At 40.6% G+C, this 19,090-nt stretch overlaps 1 protein-coding gene across 1 annotated transcript in view; it reads left to right on the plus strand.

Annotated features, from left to right (window-relative positions):
* The window catches only part of Pigu (phosphatidylinositol glycan anchor biosynthesis class U), an 82,930-nt gene that overhangs the window by 15,249 nt on the left and 48,591 nt on the right, over positions 1 to 19,090 (plus strand). Inside the window, 4 exon segments of the mRNA NM_001246807.1 lie at positions 4,383 to 4,442; positions 5,469 to 5,531; positions 8,203 to 8,312; positions 10,858 to 10,958. Of these exon segments, the coding sequence (NP_001233736.1) occupies positions 4,383 to 4,442; positions 5,469 to 5,531; positions 8,203 to 8,312; positions 10,858 to 10,958 (334 nt within the window).

Here is a 19,090-nt window from a genome sequence, read left to right on the forward strand (position 1 = left end):
CCTCCTTTCTGAAGTAATTGGTGTTGCCAGGAGCAGCTGTGTCTCACTGTCAAGAAAAACCCTAAACCATTTTAAATACCATATTCTGTAGGTCTTTGAATGGTTTGAAGAATATCTATCCATTTGAAATATATCTATGTATATCTAGAAAACCTAAGTAACATAACTATAAGTTTTGATTATTATAGGTGACTATCTATAGTCTGTATTTAATTATATATTGCATGTTTAAAAGGTCTGTGTAAACACAATACCTAAACAAGGGGAGAAATACATATATAACAAAATTGACCTTAAATTTATATCAATAAACTGAAATCCATTCCAATACAAAGTATTCATTTCTATATCATATTCCCTTTTCTTTCTTTAGAAAGAGATTGGTTGTGATCTTTAACCATTTGTAACCAACCCCATTTAAATGAAAACAAACATTTATAAACAATATTTAGGAATTTGGGTGTGTTCTCTCCAAATTGCTTCCTGCTGTTTGGAGGCGCTGTCAATACCATGAGAATCCTGAGAAAACCCAGAAACCTGTTCAAATCCTGGCTGTAGTAGTCTGAGGCTACATCATCTCAGCTGTTTTGGATGTTGGATCACCTGGGCCACTGCTTCAGGGGGTCTTGCTTGATCAAACCATGTTAGTCTAGAAGGAATCCACAGCTTATCATTTTCTGTGGAAACAAAAACAGAACTTCTTTTCCAAAGTAACCTATCCTTAGTCTTAAATTTTGAAGTCAAAAGCATGTTCAAAATATATAGTTTGGGTCAATCCAGCAGCATTTATAAGCAAATGTCTGTTAGCAGCTGTTACTCTTACCTCAGCAATCATATAATTCCAAGACAACATAGCCTCTATGTAGCTGGGCAAGGCTCAATATATTTAAGTCACTTAACGATTTAAATATTTTTGCTGACTACAGAAGGATCAAATAGAGAGTTAACATCAGAAGATATGTGGAAAATCCCCCAAATCTTTGGTAACTATAACCTAGGAATCAAGAAATCATAAGGGAAATTAGAAAGTAATTTTGAAATTGATGAAAGTGAAAAATGTTAGCTGTCAAATATGTAACATAGCACTAAAGTAGTACTTAGGAAAAAATTTATGGTCACTCAAATCAATAGACAGCATGAAGATAGATTATATTCAACATGTGCTTCTTTATTCCAGTATAACCACACTGCCACACACATGCTAGCTCACTGTAGAGGCTAGCCATAGGCTTCTTGAGAACTGTTACAGTGTTTTCCTTGTTTGGGCCTTTCTAAACTGTCTGAAGCATCAAGAAATTTTGAAAGGAGGTTATTTGAAATATAAATATCAGATATATGTGTGCATCTCTCTCTCTCTCTCTCTCTCTCTATATATATATATATATATATATGATAACAAAGATACTCAAATAATAAAATCCATCAGTAGACAGTAATCCTTTTAAAACTTGGAAAGAGACAATTGATGCCTGTTTTTTAAAAAAAGAATTAAAAACTTGATCACCAGAGGCAGGTAGATCTCTGTGAGTTCCAGGCCAGCCTGGTCTACAGAATGAATTCCAGGACAGGCTCCAAAGCTACTGAGAAACCTTGTCTCAAAAAACAAACAAACAAACAAAAGTTGATCACAAGAAGCCATATGCTAAGATTTAGCTTATGCTAGGCATTGTAGTAATTACTTCATACACATAACTGCATTTAATCTTCCCTAGAGCCCTGTGAGATAGATTGTCTTAATGATTTATTTAAGTTTTAAGTTTTGTGTGTAGGTGTTTTGTCTGCATTTGTGTCTGTATGAGTCCTGGGAATTGACTCTTGGTCTTCTGAAGAGTAGCCAGTGCTCTTTAACTGCTGAGCTGTCTCTACAGCCTCCGACAAAGATCATGTCCCCCAGTTTATATTAGAGAAAACTAATGCCCAGAGAGGAAAACAACTTGCCTGAAGGCCTCAAAGTTACAACTTGCTACAAAAACTATGGACTTAAATCCAAATCCCAACTCTAAGTTTTCCTTCTTTCTACTGTAACTTGTTCTTATTTACTAAAAAGCCTGTCAGTGATCTTTACAGTTTTGTCCTCCTCCTGTTTTTTTGTTTGTTTGTTTGTTTGTTTGTTTGAAACAGGACCTCTTACATAGCTCAGGCTGTCCTAGAACTTACTATGTAACATGGACTGGTCTCAGTTTCTCAAGTGCTGTGATCATAGATGTGATTCACTATTCCTGGCTCAGAGTATATTTGAGGGGGTTGGTAATGGAGTTTCCACTTAGGTTTTTGTGTATGTGGACAAGTTTAACTACATCCTTAGGCCTTTGTTTATTTTATTTTATTTTATTTTATTTTATTTTATTTTATTTGAGACAGGGCTTTGGAGGCTGTCCTGGAACTAGCACTTGTAGACCAGGCTGGTCTTGAACTCACAGTGATCCACCTGCCTCTTCCTCCCGAGCGCTGGGACTAAAGGCGTGCACCACCACTGCCCTCATCCTTAGTCCTTTTATAGTGTTATAAAACCTATTTTTTACATGTAGTTAGGAAATGGTGGGACAGATGCTTGTGAGCCACTACACCAAAACCGAATTATGCACTTCCTTTCTGATTCTGATGGACTGGTGAGTTAGCTTACAGTAGTGGGCTAGGTATGTTGGCAAGGACAAGTAGAAAAGTAGAGTAAATCCCAAAAGGTGTTTGAAGGCATTGGGAAGTACCAGAATAATTAGAACCCAAGAGTACAGTTTGCAGAGTGAGACTCAGGGCCTGGAGAGATGGCTTAGTGGTTAAGGGCATCTATGATTCTTACAGGAGACCCAGGTTTGAGTATTATCGTTCTGTCAGGCTGTAAACCCAGCTCCCAGGGATCTGATGCCCTCACCTGCCCTCCTCTGGCATTAGCATGCAGGCACACATACACACACAATAAAAATAGTAAAATTAAATCTTAAAATAATAGTGAGACTAGGGCTGGTGATTTAGCTCTGTTGGTTCAGTTGCTTATTTTACATGAAATCCTGGCCTTAATCCCAAGCATCTCATAAACCTGTTGTGGTACTACATGCCTGTAACTCAGGAGGTGGAGGTGAGAAGGTCAGAAGTTCAGAGGTCATCCTTGGCTACATACCAAGTTCTTGGTCAGCCTGTGATATCTGAGATCCTGTCTCAAGAAAACAAAACAAAGCAGAAAAGGTAAAACCAGAGCTTGTAATCCTAGCACTAGGAAGATGGTGGCACCATGCTCAGAAATTCAAGGTCATCTTGACTACATAGTGAGTTTGAGGCCTGCCTTGGCAACATAACCCTCCATCACAAAGGTCCAAAACCAAACCAAATTAAAAACAAAGCATAGAAAAATAATTGTATGTTCTTTTTAAAGAAATGTATCTCAGCGATAGAGAAATTGAGGATGTATCTTAATGATGTAGCATGTATGTACTATGTTCAAAGACCCAGTTTGATCCTTAGCACCAAGAAAAAACAACAGACAGCCACCCTTCTACCACTGCCACTCCAACACCACCAAAAACCAAATGAATAAATAAATAAAACCTCAGGCCAATATTAATTTTATACCAAGTGAATTTTCTCAAACACTTTATTTCTCCCTCGAGACAGGATTCTACAGTATAATAACCCAGATTGATCTTGAACTTTCCATCTTCAGCCTAAGTGCTGGGATTTCGGCAGGTATCACCATGTGGGTTTCTCCCCAGGTCTCTGAGGAATAATTAACATTCTTGTACAAACTTATCAGAGAATAGAGGAAGGAAAAAATCCTAGTTTGTTCATGCAACAATCTTGTTCCTCTATGGAGTGCCCCCTCCCATTTTTATTTATTTACTTATTTTTGAGACAAGATCTCTCATAGCCTAGGCTAGCATGGAACTTGTATAGCCAGGATCACTCTGAGTTTATGATTCCCTTTCTTTCCCCTGCACTTCAAGTCCTGAGATTATAAGCATACACCTGATTTTTTGGAGTGCTGAAGACAAGCCCCGGGGCTTCATGCATCCTAAGCAAACATCCTATAAACTGAGTTACACCCTCTGCCCTTGTTTATTTTTTCAAATGGCCTTGAACTTCTAGGTTCAATCTGTTTTCTCACCTCAACCTCCTGAGTATCTACTACAGGGATGAACCCTCAAGCCAAACATGCCAGGCAGATAATCTAGATAATATCAGGCTTTGTTATTTCCTCTACTGTGTTCAACTGATAGTTTCAGTGATACCATGTGACATAGGATGATAACTTGTTCAATGAGTACAGGATAACTGTTGCAGGAAGGATTGGATTTTTTAGCTGAATAAGTTTTCCCCGTCCCCAACTTGGAAATGGATAATTTGTATTAAGGTTTAACTTAATTTTTTTCATCTTTGTTTTTCTCCTACAGACTCCATTAATAATATACCTCTTTCATTTCCTAATCGATTATGCAGAATTGGTATTTATGGTAAGTATCTTTCCAGAGAAAAATCAATATATGTATATGCTTTTAATTTTACAGTTTGTTTTTAAGAAACTAAGGAGCTGGGTGAGCTCATACCTTTATTCTAGCGCCTGGGAGGCAGAGGCAGGTGGATGGATCTTTGTGAATTTGAGGCTAGCCTGGTCTGCATAGCAGATTCCAGGCCAACCAGGGGCATATTTTGAGACCCTGTCTATAAGAAAGGAAAGGAAAGGAAAAACAGGAACTGGAACTTCTCAAAAAATAAAAGCCAGGACAGTATCTTTAGCTTGGAGTCTGGCTTTGGCGTGGTATTGTGGAGTATGAGGAACATGCGGGGTCTTGCAACCAGTTCTTCTTTCTCATTTTTTGGTTTATTGGACTATGTAGTCTTCAATTTTCTAACCCTGAGAGTCTGTGGTTGGCTCTAACTATGCCAGTTTGGAGGGCATCCTGAGTTTCCTAAGCATTCTGCCAAGGGATTCTGAGGGAGCTGAAGAGGCTTTCAAGGACGAGAATTGAAGATTGAGATGACAGGGCAAGTTTTGATAGAAGAGCAGCTTGAAACATAATCCACAGAGTTGAAAATCTGGATATCTTAAGAAACCCTGAAATCTTTCTTAATTGTAATGGCTAATTGTTGAGGACTTACCATGTGTGAGGTGCTTGCATACCTGAAGCCTACAGATGGTGGATATTATTCCCATTAGCTTTGACAAGATCTCACTATGTGATCAAGGCTGATCTTGAACTCATGGGAGTTCTCCAGTGTCCTGGTGTTACAGGTGTTAACCACAAGGCCTGGCTTATTTTCATTTAACTTGCTGGTCTAGAGATATGGGCCACCTGATTGAATGGATCATAATCTAGATTTTTCTGTCATACCTCCCTGAGTAGGCCTTGACCGACTGTGAGTTTGGTGGTGGGAAGTCAATTCTGTTCCATCCTGGCAGTATTCCAGTACCATGTACTAACTGTACTTTTTATTACTCCCATTACTTCTCTTTCTGTTACTTCTCTTTCTCTTGACAGATAACAGATGCCCTCACTGCTATTGCCCTGTATTTTGCAATTCAGGACTTCAATAAAGTTGTGGTAAGTCATAGTGGGTAGGACAAGGCTGGTGGGATTTGGTAATGTGCTTATTATGGCCATGAATCAAAAGTCATGTACTTAAAGATCCAACTATTTTTAAATAGTTAGGTGGGGCTGGTGAGATGGCTCATGGGATAAAAGCACTTGCCAGCAATGCCTGATGATCTGAGTTCTGTCTCCAGGGCCAACATGGTGGAAGAAGAGAAATGATTCCTGAAAGTTATCCTCTGACATGTGCACCACACACACACACACACACACACACACACACACTCACACTCACACCTCAAATAAAATAAATAATTTTTTTTTTTTGGTTTTTGGAGACAGGGTTTCTCTTTGTAACTTTGGAACCTATTCTGGCACTTGCTCTGGAGACCAGGCTGGCCTTGAACTCACAGAGATCCGTCTGCCTCTGCCTCCCGAGTGCTGGGATTAAAGGCGTGCGCCACCACCACCCTGGCCACTGAGTCAGTCTTCTGAGTACTGGATTAGGGGTTTGTTTCACACCCACATGAATGCTGAAAGTAGCAGCTCTTAGTGCTACTATCACGTCATATACTGTTCTTTTTTTCTTTTCTTTTTCTAGTGTTTAAAACCCAGATAAATCCCAGAGCCTTATGTATGTGAGGCAGTCTACTACTGAGGTACACTCCAAGCCTTTGCTATTTCGTTATTTATTTATTTATTTATTTATTTATTTATTTATTTATTTATTGTGCGTCTACACTTGCTCTGCTACACATGTAGAGTAAAACTTTCCGGAGTTGATCCTCTTCTTCCACCATGTTGATCTCAGGGATGGAACTCAGGTCATTTGGTTTGATGGCAAGATCCTTTACTTTATGAGTCCTTTTGCTGACCCTGTTTATTTTTTGAGACTGAGTCGCCATATGTAGTTCAGACTGTTCTAGAACTGATTATGTAGTCCTGGTTAACTCATGATCTTTCCTCTGCCTTGGGTGCTGGAATTACAGGTGTATGCCACCACACCTAGACACCATACCACTATTGATTTAGATAGAATGTCAGCACATGTATTCCTAAAAGGCTTTACTTTGTAAAGGAGGGAGAGTCATTTTCTTCAGTAGTGTTACCACTGGTAAGTTGTCTATGCTCCAGTATAAAGCCTCCTTCCCATGCTCATGCAAGCAAACCTAATTAAACTCAGTTGGTCTTTGTCTCTCTATTTCTGTTAACTGTCCCCCCCAACTGGTCTCTCTGTGTCTCTGTCTCCCTCCCCCATCTCTGTCTGTCTGTCTCTATCATACACACACACACACACACACACACACACACACACGCACGCACGCACGCACGCGCGCAAGCACGTGTGCGCATTCGAACATAGAGAGCTCAGAGCACTGATTGGTCTTCCAGAGGACTCAGGTTGTATTCCCAACACCCACCTGACAGCTCACAACTGTTCAAAACTCTAGTTCCAGGGGATCCAAAGCCCTCTTCTGGCCTTCCTGGCACCAGGTACTCATGGTGCACAGACACATGCCAGCAAAACACCCATAAACATAAAATAAAAGAAAATAAAGAGGGACTTGTTGGAACCAAGAGTACAGCAGGAGTGAGAAGTAGATAAGAGAGCAATGGGAGATGATTATGATCAAAGTATCATAAAATTATTTTTAAAAAGTCTCCATTTTACAAGGATCCTGCTTTATAGTCTGCAAACATTTAGTCTTGGGAGGACTTGAGAGTCTATCCCTGCCATCTGCACAGCATCCTGGAAAACTGGTGCTGAAGGGACTTCACACCTACCCTATCTGCTGTTAGCCTGTGGAATGTGAAAGCTAACTGTTGGTAGTCAGTTGATCTTGGCCAAAGTGTCATTAACCTAGTCTGTCCTTTGCTGTGATGATGTTTCCCTTTTAGAACTCGTGCCCATGAATTTGTTGGGGTGCATAAGAGAAAGTAAAGAGCTTTCCACCCCGGTATGACGGCATCTTAAATCTTTAGCTCCCCAACCACACCAGTCTCCTTTATTTTTAACTATTTCACACCTCTTCTATGGAAGTATAAAAGAAAAGCAAACAAACCTTTGAAACAGAAGAATGAGGAGGGGAACCTGAGATAACATGCATCCAGATCATTGAAACTGTTTCAACATACTTTGCTGATAGAACTTTGAAGTCCGGCCACCAGTGATGTAGCCTCTTGGGATGACTAAGAAGTGGCCTCACCATATGTTCATCTAATTTTTTGTCCACAGTGCTAAGTGTTAGGCATACACAGAGAGCAAGTAAAGTAACTCACACCCTTGTGGAACTTACTCTCTAGGGAGGAGCCAGGTGTTAATTTCACAAAGAAGGCAAAACTTAGAGCTGTGAGCACTAGTGAAAGAATGGGCAGTAGGGCAGCTAAAGGACTGTGTGCCTTTCAAGAAAGGGAGGACTTAGGTGAACTCTCAAGGCTGTTGGGGCATTAACTAGGGGAGAATCGGGGTTAAATGCAGAGTTCTGGGAGCATGAGGAGCTTTGTCTGTTCATGTGCTGGATCTCAGTGGGTGTAGGGTGGAGGAGCAATTTTGAGAGTACCCTGGAGAAGTAGGGGAGCACAGACAGTGGTGTGTGGGCCAGGGCAAAGATTTTTGTCTTCATTCTAAAAACCATGGCAAATCATCTGTTTTGTGTGTCTGTGTACCCTCCCCCATCTCTAGTTTAAAAAGCAGAAACTCCTCCTAGAACTGGACCAGTATGCTCCAGATGTGGCCGAACTCATCCGAACCCCTATGGAAATGCGATACATCCCTCTGAAAGTGGCCCTGTTGTAAGTATTCCCTTACAAATCAGAGCTCAGAGCCAACAAATGCAAGGAAAATCTGATGAGACTTTCTCATGTTGTTGTAGTTTTAGAGATTTGTGGTCTTAGTCATCAAGTATTTGCTGTAGTTCTCTTGCACAACTGGAGTTTTGGCCAGCAAAAGACACAGAGCCATTCTGTGTCTGTGGAGACAAAGACTCACACAGGGACATGCACAATCAAACCCTTTACAAAGGCTTTCTGACTCAGTGCTGATCTGGGCTCCAACCTGCTTTAATTGCTGTTTCTAAAAGATGGTAGTTCTTCATTCCTGATGTCCTGTATAAAATTCTGGTCTTTATGTGGCTGTTGTTTCATATAGCTTCTATATTCCTCATATGATTTAGTTCTCTGTTTGTAATTTAGAAAACTGAAGTAAAATTCTCATCTGGGCTAGGTGACCAGCTTGGAAGAGTGATACCAGCCGATGCTTTAAGAAAGAATTCTCTAGGAGTAATTGGTACTGCCAGTGAGTGTGATCCTCTCAGATCATTCCCATTTGTGTTTCTGAGATAGGTGAAGTGAATTATTTAATCAACTAGTAGTCATCAGATTTTAATAACATGCTAGTTTCTAGGTACACATATTGAACAAAACATAAAATTTCTCATGGAAAAACATGACCATAGAATTTTTTAGAATTAGAAGCTTGGTGTCCCAGCCTCAGGAGGCCTAAAGCAGGAGGATTGATGAGTTTGAAGCTGATCTGTGCTATGTAGAAGTATTCCATATCAGGAAACAAGGGGCTGTGGAGGGTGCTTGGTTGGCAGAGTGCTTGCATAGCACATACAAGGCCCTGGGTTTGGTCCCCAGTACCCAAGAAACTGGGTGGGGTGATACTTATCCTTAACCCCACCACTTGGGGAGGGGTGGCAGGAAGAACAAAAGTTCAAGGTCAGCTTCACCTGCATGGCGAGTTTGAAGCCAGTTTAGGTCACCTTAGAGTCTGTCCTGGGGCGGGGGTCTTCAGGAGCCTTTGCCCTGTGTATAAATCTCCAGTGTTCCAGGTAGATGTCTAGGCAGCTGCTTCTTCAATGTCACCCACTATTTAGAAATGGTTTTCTGTTTTTTTCTCCTGTGAGATAATATTGGTTTATCACTTCTCAACTACATATTTCAGAGATTTGATGGGAAATACTTTAATAGACCAAAGGTTTAGCAACATAATGAATCCTTATGGACTCTTGTGTCCCCTGAGGGTAGTTTCATCATAGCAGCAGCCATTTCTTTAAAGGTTGTGTAACAAGTCTATCTGATTGCTGGGAAAAACAAAACATAAGAAAAACCTCACCAAGCCCGAAAGAGTTTCTAGGCCTTTGGTTTTAGAACTACTAATCTTACATTCCTAGGAGGTGGGATTAGATTTAAGGTCTTTATTTGTGAATAATTATTATAATCTTTTACTGAGAAGCTGGTGTGTTTCTTCCTTTCGACAATCAGAATTATGTAACTGGCTTTGTCTGCCAGGAAAGTCAGCCATGTCTGAAGCTGGTTATTGTAAAGCTGTAGCCTATATGGGCTGGTTACTGTTCAGCTGTTGACCTGTCTGAGGCTGGTTATTATTGTGCAGCTGTAGTCTGTCTGAGGCTGGTACTGTACATCTGTAGTCTGTCTGAGGCTAATTACTGTGCAGCTGTAGTCTGTCTGAGGCTGGTATTTATTGTACTGCTCTGGTTCTTTGGTTTTCCTGGTTTTGCCTTTACCTTTTCTTCTTAGGTATTTCCTCTGGTCTTGATTATGACTCGTTTTACTTTATTACTACTTTTGTTACTTGTTGTCATTTTAGCTGGTGCAAATCTTTTGTACAAGCAGGACAGAAATAAATAAAAAGAATCCATTTGACCAAGTAAGACTTTCCTACTCAAAGCACTTCGGATTCATTTTCTGATTCCATTCTTTCCTACTTTAGGGGGAAAGGACTCCAGTTTAACACTCTCCTAATGGGAGATCAAGATCTGTGAAGTTCTGTGCCAGCTCCCTTGTAGAATTTAGAGGAAACTTTGTCTGTTCATGAGTCTGGGTCATGGGATACTGCTTGACTATAAAAAGGGCTTAGTAGAAAGAATGTTGGCTTTAGAACCAGGAAGACCTGATTTTTGAATATATTTAGTAGCTTGTAAGAACTTGGGCAAGTTATTTAATCACTGAATCTCAGTTTCCTCATCTGCAAAAGTTAGATAATGCTACTGGGCCAGGTGGTACATTCCTGTGATCCCAGTACTCAGGAGGTAGAAGCTAGAGGATCAGGATTTCAGTGTCATTCCCAGCTATATAGAGTTCAAGACCAGCTTGGGCTACATGAGACCCTGTTTTGCATATGTCTTATAGCATAATGATGAGTGCCTTTATTCATATCACCCAGTTGCACTTTATCCTCTTGTATTTGGGATAATTTGTTTCTAAGGAGTTTCCTTCCTTTTTGTAAATAAGTTGAACTTCATGGCTGTGGTGGCCAGGACTCTCTGGTCCACTGGTCAGGTTTACTAATGGCAACTATGTGTGTTTTCCCCAGCTACCTCCTAAATCCTTATACGATCCTGTCTTGTGTTGCCAAGTCTACCTGTGCTATCAACAACACCCTCATTGCTTTCTTCATTTTGACCACAATAAAAGGTAAGGCCCCCAAGAGTACACTTCTGCTCCAGCTTGTTTTCTTTCCTTTTCCTTTCCTCCTTTTAAGCAGCACAAGCTATACATGGTAGCATATACCTATAATCGCCACGTCTGGGAGGGGGAGACAGGAGACAGATATGGAATTCAAGATCAGCCTGTGCTATATAGCAAGAATTTGACTAAAAAATAAAAATACAATATTTTAAAAAAATTACACACAAATAATAAAAGATTATTATAGAAAATGTAGTTTAAACCAAGAGGAAAAAAATTAGTCCTGAAAAATCTAGCACTGAAAGAATCACTGTTGACATATGGTTTTGAGAAAAGTTCCCAGACAATGATGAGAATGTCTGTCTTCTGTAGCCCTAGTTCAGCTGTTGTCTTCTCTGTTTAGCTGATGAAAATCTTTTGTGGAAGCAGGACAGAAATAAAGAAAGAGAACCAGTCCTGATATGTAAGGTGTCAAGGCCAGCCTTGGTTGTTGTTTTGAGTCAGGCTGGCAGAGGATGACTAAACTCTTAATCTTCCTGCCTCCACCTCCCAAGTGCTGGTAAGACAGGCTTGTGCCATCACTTCTGGCTAGTTCAGCTTCTTTGGAGCAATACTTTACTATTATTTATTTCTATATTTCTGAACTATATAGCTACCTTATGAATGACAAATTTTAGACATTTTTAATTGTGTTCCATTATGAGAAAAGAAGATTTCTTATAGCTCTTTTATACCAATGTCCCTGCTACATCTTTGTTTGATTTTCTTATATTTCAGTTTTGATTAAATCAGTAGTTGTGTTGGGTATGTGGCTTGGTGGTAGTATGTACGTAGCATGCATGGCTAGCTCTTTCTTTTAAATTCTAGCACCAAAAAAATCAATTAACTTGTGGTCAGTTTTGCATTTCGTGATACTGTGAATATTATTCACCACTAGACAGAGTAGCAACTATCATTATTTTTACTTTCTAGTATTACTTTTCCTTTTTTCTATGTTCTTATATCACACCTATTTTTCCTAGATTGTTTTTGTTTCATTTTAGGTTTTGTTTAGTTTTTAATTTTATTATTATCATATGTTCATGCTATGGTGCATGTGTGGGGGGCAGAGGATAACTCTGCAGTTCTCTCCTTCTGATGTTTTTTGTTTGTTTATTTGTTTGTTTTTGGTTTTGGTTTTTTGAGACAGTTTCTCTGTATAGCCTTGGCTATTCTAGAACTCATTCTGTAGACCAGACTGGCCTCGAACTCATAGAGATCTACGTGCCTCTGGCTCTCAAGTGCTGGGATTAAAGGTGTGTACCACCTGCCTCTCCTTCTACCTTTTTCTGGATTCTGGGATAGAATTTGAGTCATCAGACTTTCACAAGTGCCTTTACCCATTGAACTATCTTTCTTGCTTGTTTGTTTTGAGACAGGGTCTGTCTCTCTGTGTAGCCCTGGCTGGCCTGTAACTTGCTATGTACAAAAGGATAGCCTTGATCTCACTGAAGTTCACTTACTTTTGCGTTCCAAGCATTGGGATTGTAGGCAAGTGTCACTATCGATTGACCATCTCTCTAGCCCCCAAATGTACATTTTTGTTTCTTAGAGACAGGATCTCATTTTGCAGCCTAGGCTTTGTCTGGAGTTCAATTAGCCCATACTGCCCTAAAAATGACATCTGCTGGCCTCTGCCCCGGAATTCTGGGATTAAGGGCACTCTCTGGCCAGGCATGACAGGTTGAATCATATATATTAATAGTTGTAATTTTAAAAAGCAGCACTTGTGCCGGGCATTGGTGGCGCAAAAAAACAAACAAAAAAAAGCAGCACTTGTGAGAAAGATACCATGCAATAGAGCTTGGGTGGAGGAAGGGCTTTTTTGGGGGGAAAGTGAATAGGAAAAGGGGGGAGAGGAGAAGGGAGACCGGCCTTTGGGGACAGGAGTAGCAGAAGAGAAAGAGGGGGGGAGACAGAGACAGAGAGACAGAGAAACAGAAAGGGGAGAGGAGGTAGGCAGGGCCCATTTAAAAGGGAACATAGTGAATGTGCCCGGGTGGTGCGCTTAGTGGCTGCAGCTGAGGGCATGTCCTGTCAAAACTCCAAGGACAGGCCAGTACAGATGCCTGAATACTAACAAATATCCCATTGCTCAAAATATTATACATGGGCCAGTTGTGGTTCTATGTGCCTGTCATTTTAGCATCCAGGAGTCAGAGGCAGAGGATTGCCACAAATTAAAGGACAGCCTTATCTGTAACAAAGAGTCCTAGGCCAGTTTGACTGACAATGAGACCCTAATTAAAAAACAAAACAAATTAATGTATTGCGTGCATTATTTATCATATTACACCTGGGGGTGTAGTCCAGTGGTAGAATGCTTGTAGCAGAACGGGGGAGGGGATGACTATCTTTCTTGTCCACATGGAAAGGCACTGTAAAGTTGACAGAAAGCCTGGACACAGGGAGGGATGGAGATCTGAAGCTAGCCAGTAGCATGGTCCCATATATACCAACAAACATTTTGTCTGTAGCTTTATATATCTTAGTTACTTTCTGTCGCTGTGACAGAACACCACGACGAAGGCGACTTATAGAAGACAGGGTTTATTTGAGGCTTGCAGTTCCATCGTGGCAGGGTTACAGCAGCACGGTGATAGGCATGGAGCTGGACCAGCGGCTGAGGGCTCAGATCTAGACCCACAGACAGAAGCAGAGAGTGCATGGGAATGGCACAAGTTTTTTGAAACCTTAAAGCCAGATCCCAGAGACACAGCTGCCCCAATAAGGCCATACCTCCTAATCCTTCCCTGTTGTGTATTTTTTTGCTCTCACAACCAGTTATTTTTTTACAATGGTCTCATTGTGCTACCAGGCTCATGATTTTTTAAAATTTGTTGCTAAATTTCTATTCTTATAATATATCCCTATAATATCATAAGAATTCTTATTTCTAAACAGTATTGTTTAATCATTTGTAAGATCAAGAAATAGTCGTCACCTGATATTATGTGTCATAGACCATTTATGTACAGGGTACTGACCTTTCTCAGTGTAGCACATAAGAATGACTTAGCTCCTCGTGAGACATTGTTTGTTTCTTCTAGGTTGCTTATAATGTTTTTTCTTCAGGCATTTTAGTTAAATTTATTGGGTTATTTATCATATTACACTGGGGATGTAGCTCAGTGGTAGAGTGTAGCATAAAGCCCCTAGCTTCAAACTTCAGTATTGAAAAAAAACACTGTAGCCAGGTGTTGGTGGTGCACGTCTTTAATCTCAGCATTCAGGAGGCAGAGGCAGACAGATCTCTGTGAGTACGAGGCCAGCCTGGTCTCCAGAGCGAGTGCCAGGATAGGCTCCAAAGCTATGTAGAGAAACCCTGTCTCAAAAAAACCAAAAAAGAAAAAAAACACTGTATAACTTGAATTGTCTTGTTGTGAAGGTTGTGGTCATTTTGCAACAAGCACTTCTTAACAATAGAGACTTTATATTTGCCTCAGTCTGTCTCCAGAGTGCCAAGCTCAGATAGGCTGAGCATATTATAGGCTTATTCTGTCCACCAGAATAAGATATGCTGCATATCTCTTATTTGGAAATGTCACCTTTCTAATTATTATTATTACTTTTTTTTTTTTTTTTTTTTTTTTTACCTGATTAGAGGTCTTGTGATATTGTCCAGGTTAGCCTTCAGCTTTTAGGTTCAAGGGACCCATCTTGCTCAGCTTCCTAAGTAGCTGGGTTATGTGTCACCATAGCCAGTGCTAAAAATGTCACTTTTGTTTATTATTATTATGGCTGTTATTGTTGTTATTATTATTGATATATCACTTTTAAAGAGCTACTCAAAAGACTAAGGTAGTAGGGTCACAAGTTCAAGGTCTACCTTTGCTTACATAGTACATCAGAGGCCAGCCTATTAACGTAGGCCCTGTCTCAAAAGTTTTAAAAGTAATGTCAGCCATGGTAGCATAGTGTGGTCAGGCTTGGGGAGATAAACACCTGAGGGTCAGGATTTCAAAGTCATCCTCAGCTTTAGTGTGGGAAGTTTGAGGCCAGCCTGAGTTACATGAGAGCCTGTTTACCAAACAAACAAACCGTAGGAAGAGCTTCCAAGTTGCCTCAGTATGTTAAGGTGCCTGCCACCAAGTTGACAACCTGAATTTGATTCCCAGGACCCACATGATGTAAGGAGAGACCCAACTCTCACAAGTTCTCCTATGGTTTCCATATTCCCTTTGTGGACATACACAATTTTATTTTTTTTAAACTGTCAGTGAAAGGTTCCAAGAAAATCTCAGACCTACAGTTTTGGTCCCACAGGGAAGCTTTTTTATTATATGTCTGGATTTCTGTTGAATGAATTCATAGCCATTTTTTCAATGTTACACACATAATTTTGTTTAATATTTTATGAACATTACCAGTTGACTTAACACATTTGTATGACCCTTCTGGGAGGACTCTTATCAGTGGTCTTAAAATGTTTGTATTTTGGGCCGGGCGGTGGTGGCACATGCCTTTAGTCCCAGCACTCGGGAGACAGAGGCAGAGGCAGGCAGATCTCTGTGAGTTCGAGACCAGCCTGGTCTACAAAAAGCTAGTTCCAGGACAGCCTCCAAAGCCACAGAGAAAACCTGTCTCAAAAAAAGAAAAATACAATTTTTTATTCTACTTTTTCTTTTCTTTTCTTTTCTTTCTTTCTTTCTTTCTTTCTTTCTTTCTTTCTTTCTTTCTTTCTTTCTTTCTTTCTTTCTTTTTTTGAGATAGAGTCTTTGTGAAGCTCTGGTTGTTCTGGAACTCACTCTGTACACCAGACTGGTCTTGAACTCATAGAGATCTACCTGCCTCTGCCTCCCAAGTGTCGGGATTAAAGGGGTGTGTCATAATATCTGGCTTATTTGTTCTACTTTTGAGAACCTATCCTAAAGTAATACAGAGGGTTGGGGATGTAGTTCACTTGATAGAGCACTTACCTAGCATGCACGAAGGCACGAAGTCCTGGGTTCAATTCCCAGTACTTCATAAATTGTGTGTGTTGGTTAATAAACTTTCTAAAGTAATACAGACATTAAACACAAATTTGTTATTTCCTTTATACTTTAAATTTTAATTTTAGAAATTATGAATAATTCAGGCACATGGTAAGAATAAAAGAAATTTAAGCATAGTAAACAAAAAGCAAGTCTTTCTGAACCCTACCCTCATCTCCATTTCTCATACACATTTGCTCTGAAGCCTTGCTCTTCCCTATTGCTGGACATTTGTTTTGCATTGTTGTATGCTATAGAGAGACTGTCATAGTGTTCCTAATCTATTAAAGTATTTGAACAATCCTCTATTAGCTACATCTCTCTGAACCACGTTGACTTTTCAAGTATATTAGTAATGCCTAGTAATAATTTATTCAGTAAAACTAAATCAGTTTTACATTCTCCAAGCTCTGTTTCTGTATTTCACATTTGCATTGCATAAATAGTACAGTTAAAGATAGGATAATTCACTTTATTTAATTTGTCTTTTTGAGATGGTCTGGAGTGAGCTTGTCCAGGCTTATATCCCCTTTCTGTCATCCTAGATCCTGATCTATAAAATAGGGATGGTAAGTTATTGAAAGGTATACTTTTGACGGCATGTGGCGTGCTCACAGTCGAGTCTGGAACAGAGCAGGTTCTCAATGTTTCTTCATTGCTGGTGTGGTTAGACTCCCTTGAGACAGACTGCCCTGTTAAGGGATGTAAGTGCAGTGGACTCTGTTCCTAGCTGCTCCTGTTGCCTCAGATGCTGGTGCAATTTCCTTTTCTGATAGTCCTGAGGGACCTCAGCCCTTTTGGTCAGTATTTCAGTCTGTCCCACTGCCAGTCTGCCTGGGACAGGTCACTGTCTGACCCAGTCTCTGACTCTGTGTATCCCTTGCTAACCCGTATACTGAGTCAGTCCCCTGGCTTTTCCTTGTTTCATTCCTGTGTCTCTTTCCTGCTCTGCCCTTCTGTGGTGCCACCCACCCAGGCCCTCATGAAGGTGTAGTCCCCAGAGGCACCTTCTTGCAGAGGCTTGTTTTGGCCCCCACCCTGATACAGAGAGTTGGAAAACATATTCAGAGTTTGGGTAATGCTGTTCATTCCCTGATATGGCAGCCAGTCCTTATATCAATTCAGCTAGTTTATCCTAATGTTTCTGTGATCAGGCCAAAGGTAAAGCTTTGCTCATGAAACCTAATGCTTATATGGGCTGCACTAGCAAACACTAGTACCTTGTATCGTTTAGGGGTAAAACTCATATCCCTCTTGGCACTGCTCCTCCTGGTTAGCCATTATTTCAGTTGTAGACCCATAGTTATTTGAATTATTTTTGGAACTAAACCCTTTATGCTGTGATCTCTGTCTGCTTGTTGTGACTTTAGATGGCAGATTGTAACTTTTATTGAAGTATACTAGGTGTAAATGAAAAATATAAAAACTGGGCTGGGGATGTAGCCCAGTTGGTAGAGTGTTTGCCTAGCTGACATAATCCTTTGCAATGCATAAACTAGAGGTGGTGGCCTATGCCTGAGGTCATAGCATTTGGAAAGTAGAGACAGGAATATCAGAAGTTCAAGGTCGTCCTCAACTGCATTGTAAGCCCAAGGCCAGTTCTAGCTGCATAAGACCCTGTATCAAAAAGAAAAAAGGGAGTGAGGTGTCTCTTGTGGGTGCTGGTAACATTCTACCTCTCAATCTGGGTTTGACACAGAGCAAACTCGGGCAGGGTTTGCTTATTGCACAGTTTGTCTAAAATATTTGATAACCTAATTTTACTTTTTTTTCATCTTCTCTGCCCCTGTGCCAACCACGTTTCATTCTAACTCAATGCCTTTTTCATTCTTCTTGCCCTTTTTAGATTTCTTCAAATCTTGTGTACCTCCATATGCCCTCTTCCCTTTGCATAGGCTATGCATATGCCACATCTATGCCTGTCTTGTCATCAGATACCAGGCCACTGGCTACAGTAGCACTGTGCTTTTGCCCCAGAATTCGGGCCTCAGCCATCATTATTCTAGAAAGCATCCCCATGGCAGGCCCCTGGCATTAGGAGCCCTCAATTGCTAATCTGGAAGATTTGTTCCATCCTAAAGTCAGGTTTGTGTTATGTCTTCCTAATGTTACATAACATTAAACATAATGTTCTGTTTAAAGCTTTGTGGGGTCTTCCTCACGGGTGTTGGTTTACTTTAATGTGTTTGCCTGCCTGCCTTCCTCCTTCCTTCCTTCCTTCCTTCCTTCCTTCCTTCCTTCCTTCCTTCCTTCCTTCCTTCCTTCCCTGTCTGTCTGTCCCCCCAAGATTTCTCTGTGTGGCCCTGGCTGTCCTGGAACTTCCCTTGTAGACCAGGCTGGCTTCAAACTCACAGAGATCTGCCTGCTGGAATCAAAGGTGTGGGCAACCACACCCAGCTATGTGCTTTTTAAAAGGATCTCCTGTGTATTACTGAATGATGTTCATTCAGTCAGTCAGTTATTCATTCATTGTGTCTGCTTCGAAAGGTAGAAGAGACTCAAAATTAAGAAAGACTTACTGCCCTTGAGAAATTCCCACGGCATTGCTAGAAGACAGCAGATGATGCTGCTTAGCAAGAGTTGGGGGCAGTTGGGCAGCCTTAGGTTTGTTTTTTGTTTTTTGTTTTTTAACTTAACCTTGCTTCTGTGCCTTGGTTTCTTCATTAGTGAAATGAATAGATTATGTGATTTTTATCACATTTTATGTGTCACAAGAAAATGAGCTGAGAACAGTTCTTTCCCAAGTCTGCTGTGCTGCTTCCCCCCAGGGCCTCTTTGAGTCTGGCACATTTTTGAGGTAGACATTACACAATGCATATACATGGCACCTAGTAACGGAGCAGTCACTACTGTTGTTAACTCTGCTTGGGTTACACATGCCACTGAAGGATGACAGGAAAAGAGCAGTGGGTTATAGGTGAAGTCCAATCTTGAATGCACTTGAGCCTCAATGTATTGGGAAATGTATGGCAGTATTGGGAAAAGACTTTTTTTGTTTTTGAGATAGGGTCTCATGCAGCCCAGGCTGGTTTCAACTAAGCCAAAGGTGTCCTTGAGCTCCTGACCCTCCTGTCTTGCATCTAGGAGTGCTGACATTATAGGTGTGCACTGCCATACCTGGCT

This window comes from Cricetulus griseus, chromosome 6 (assembly GCF_003668045.3).
Source record: "Cricetulus griseus strain 17A/GY chromosome 6, alternate assembly CriGri-PICRH-1.0, whole genome shotgun sequence".
In the NCBI taxonomy this organism is placed as follows: Eukaryota; Metazoa; Chordata; class Mammalia; order Rodentia; family Cricetidae; genus Cricetulus; species Cricetulus griseus.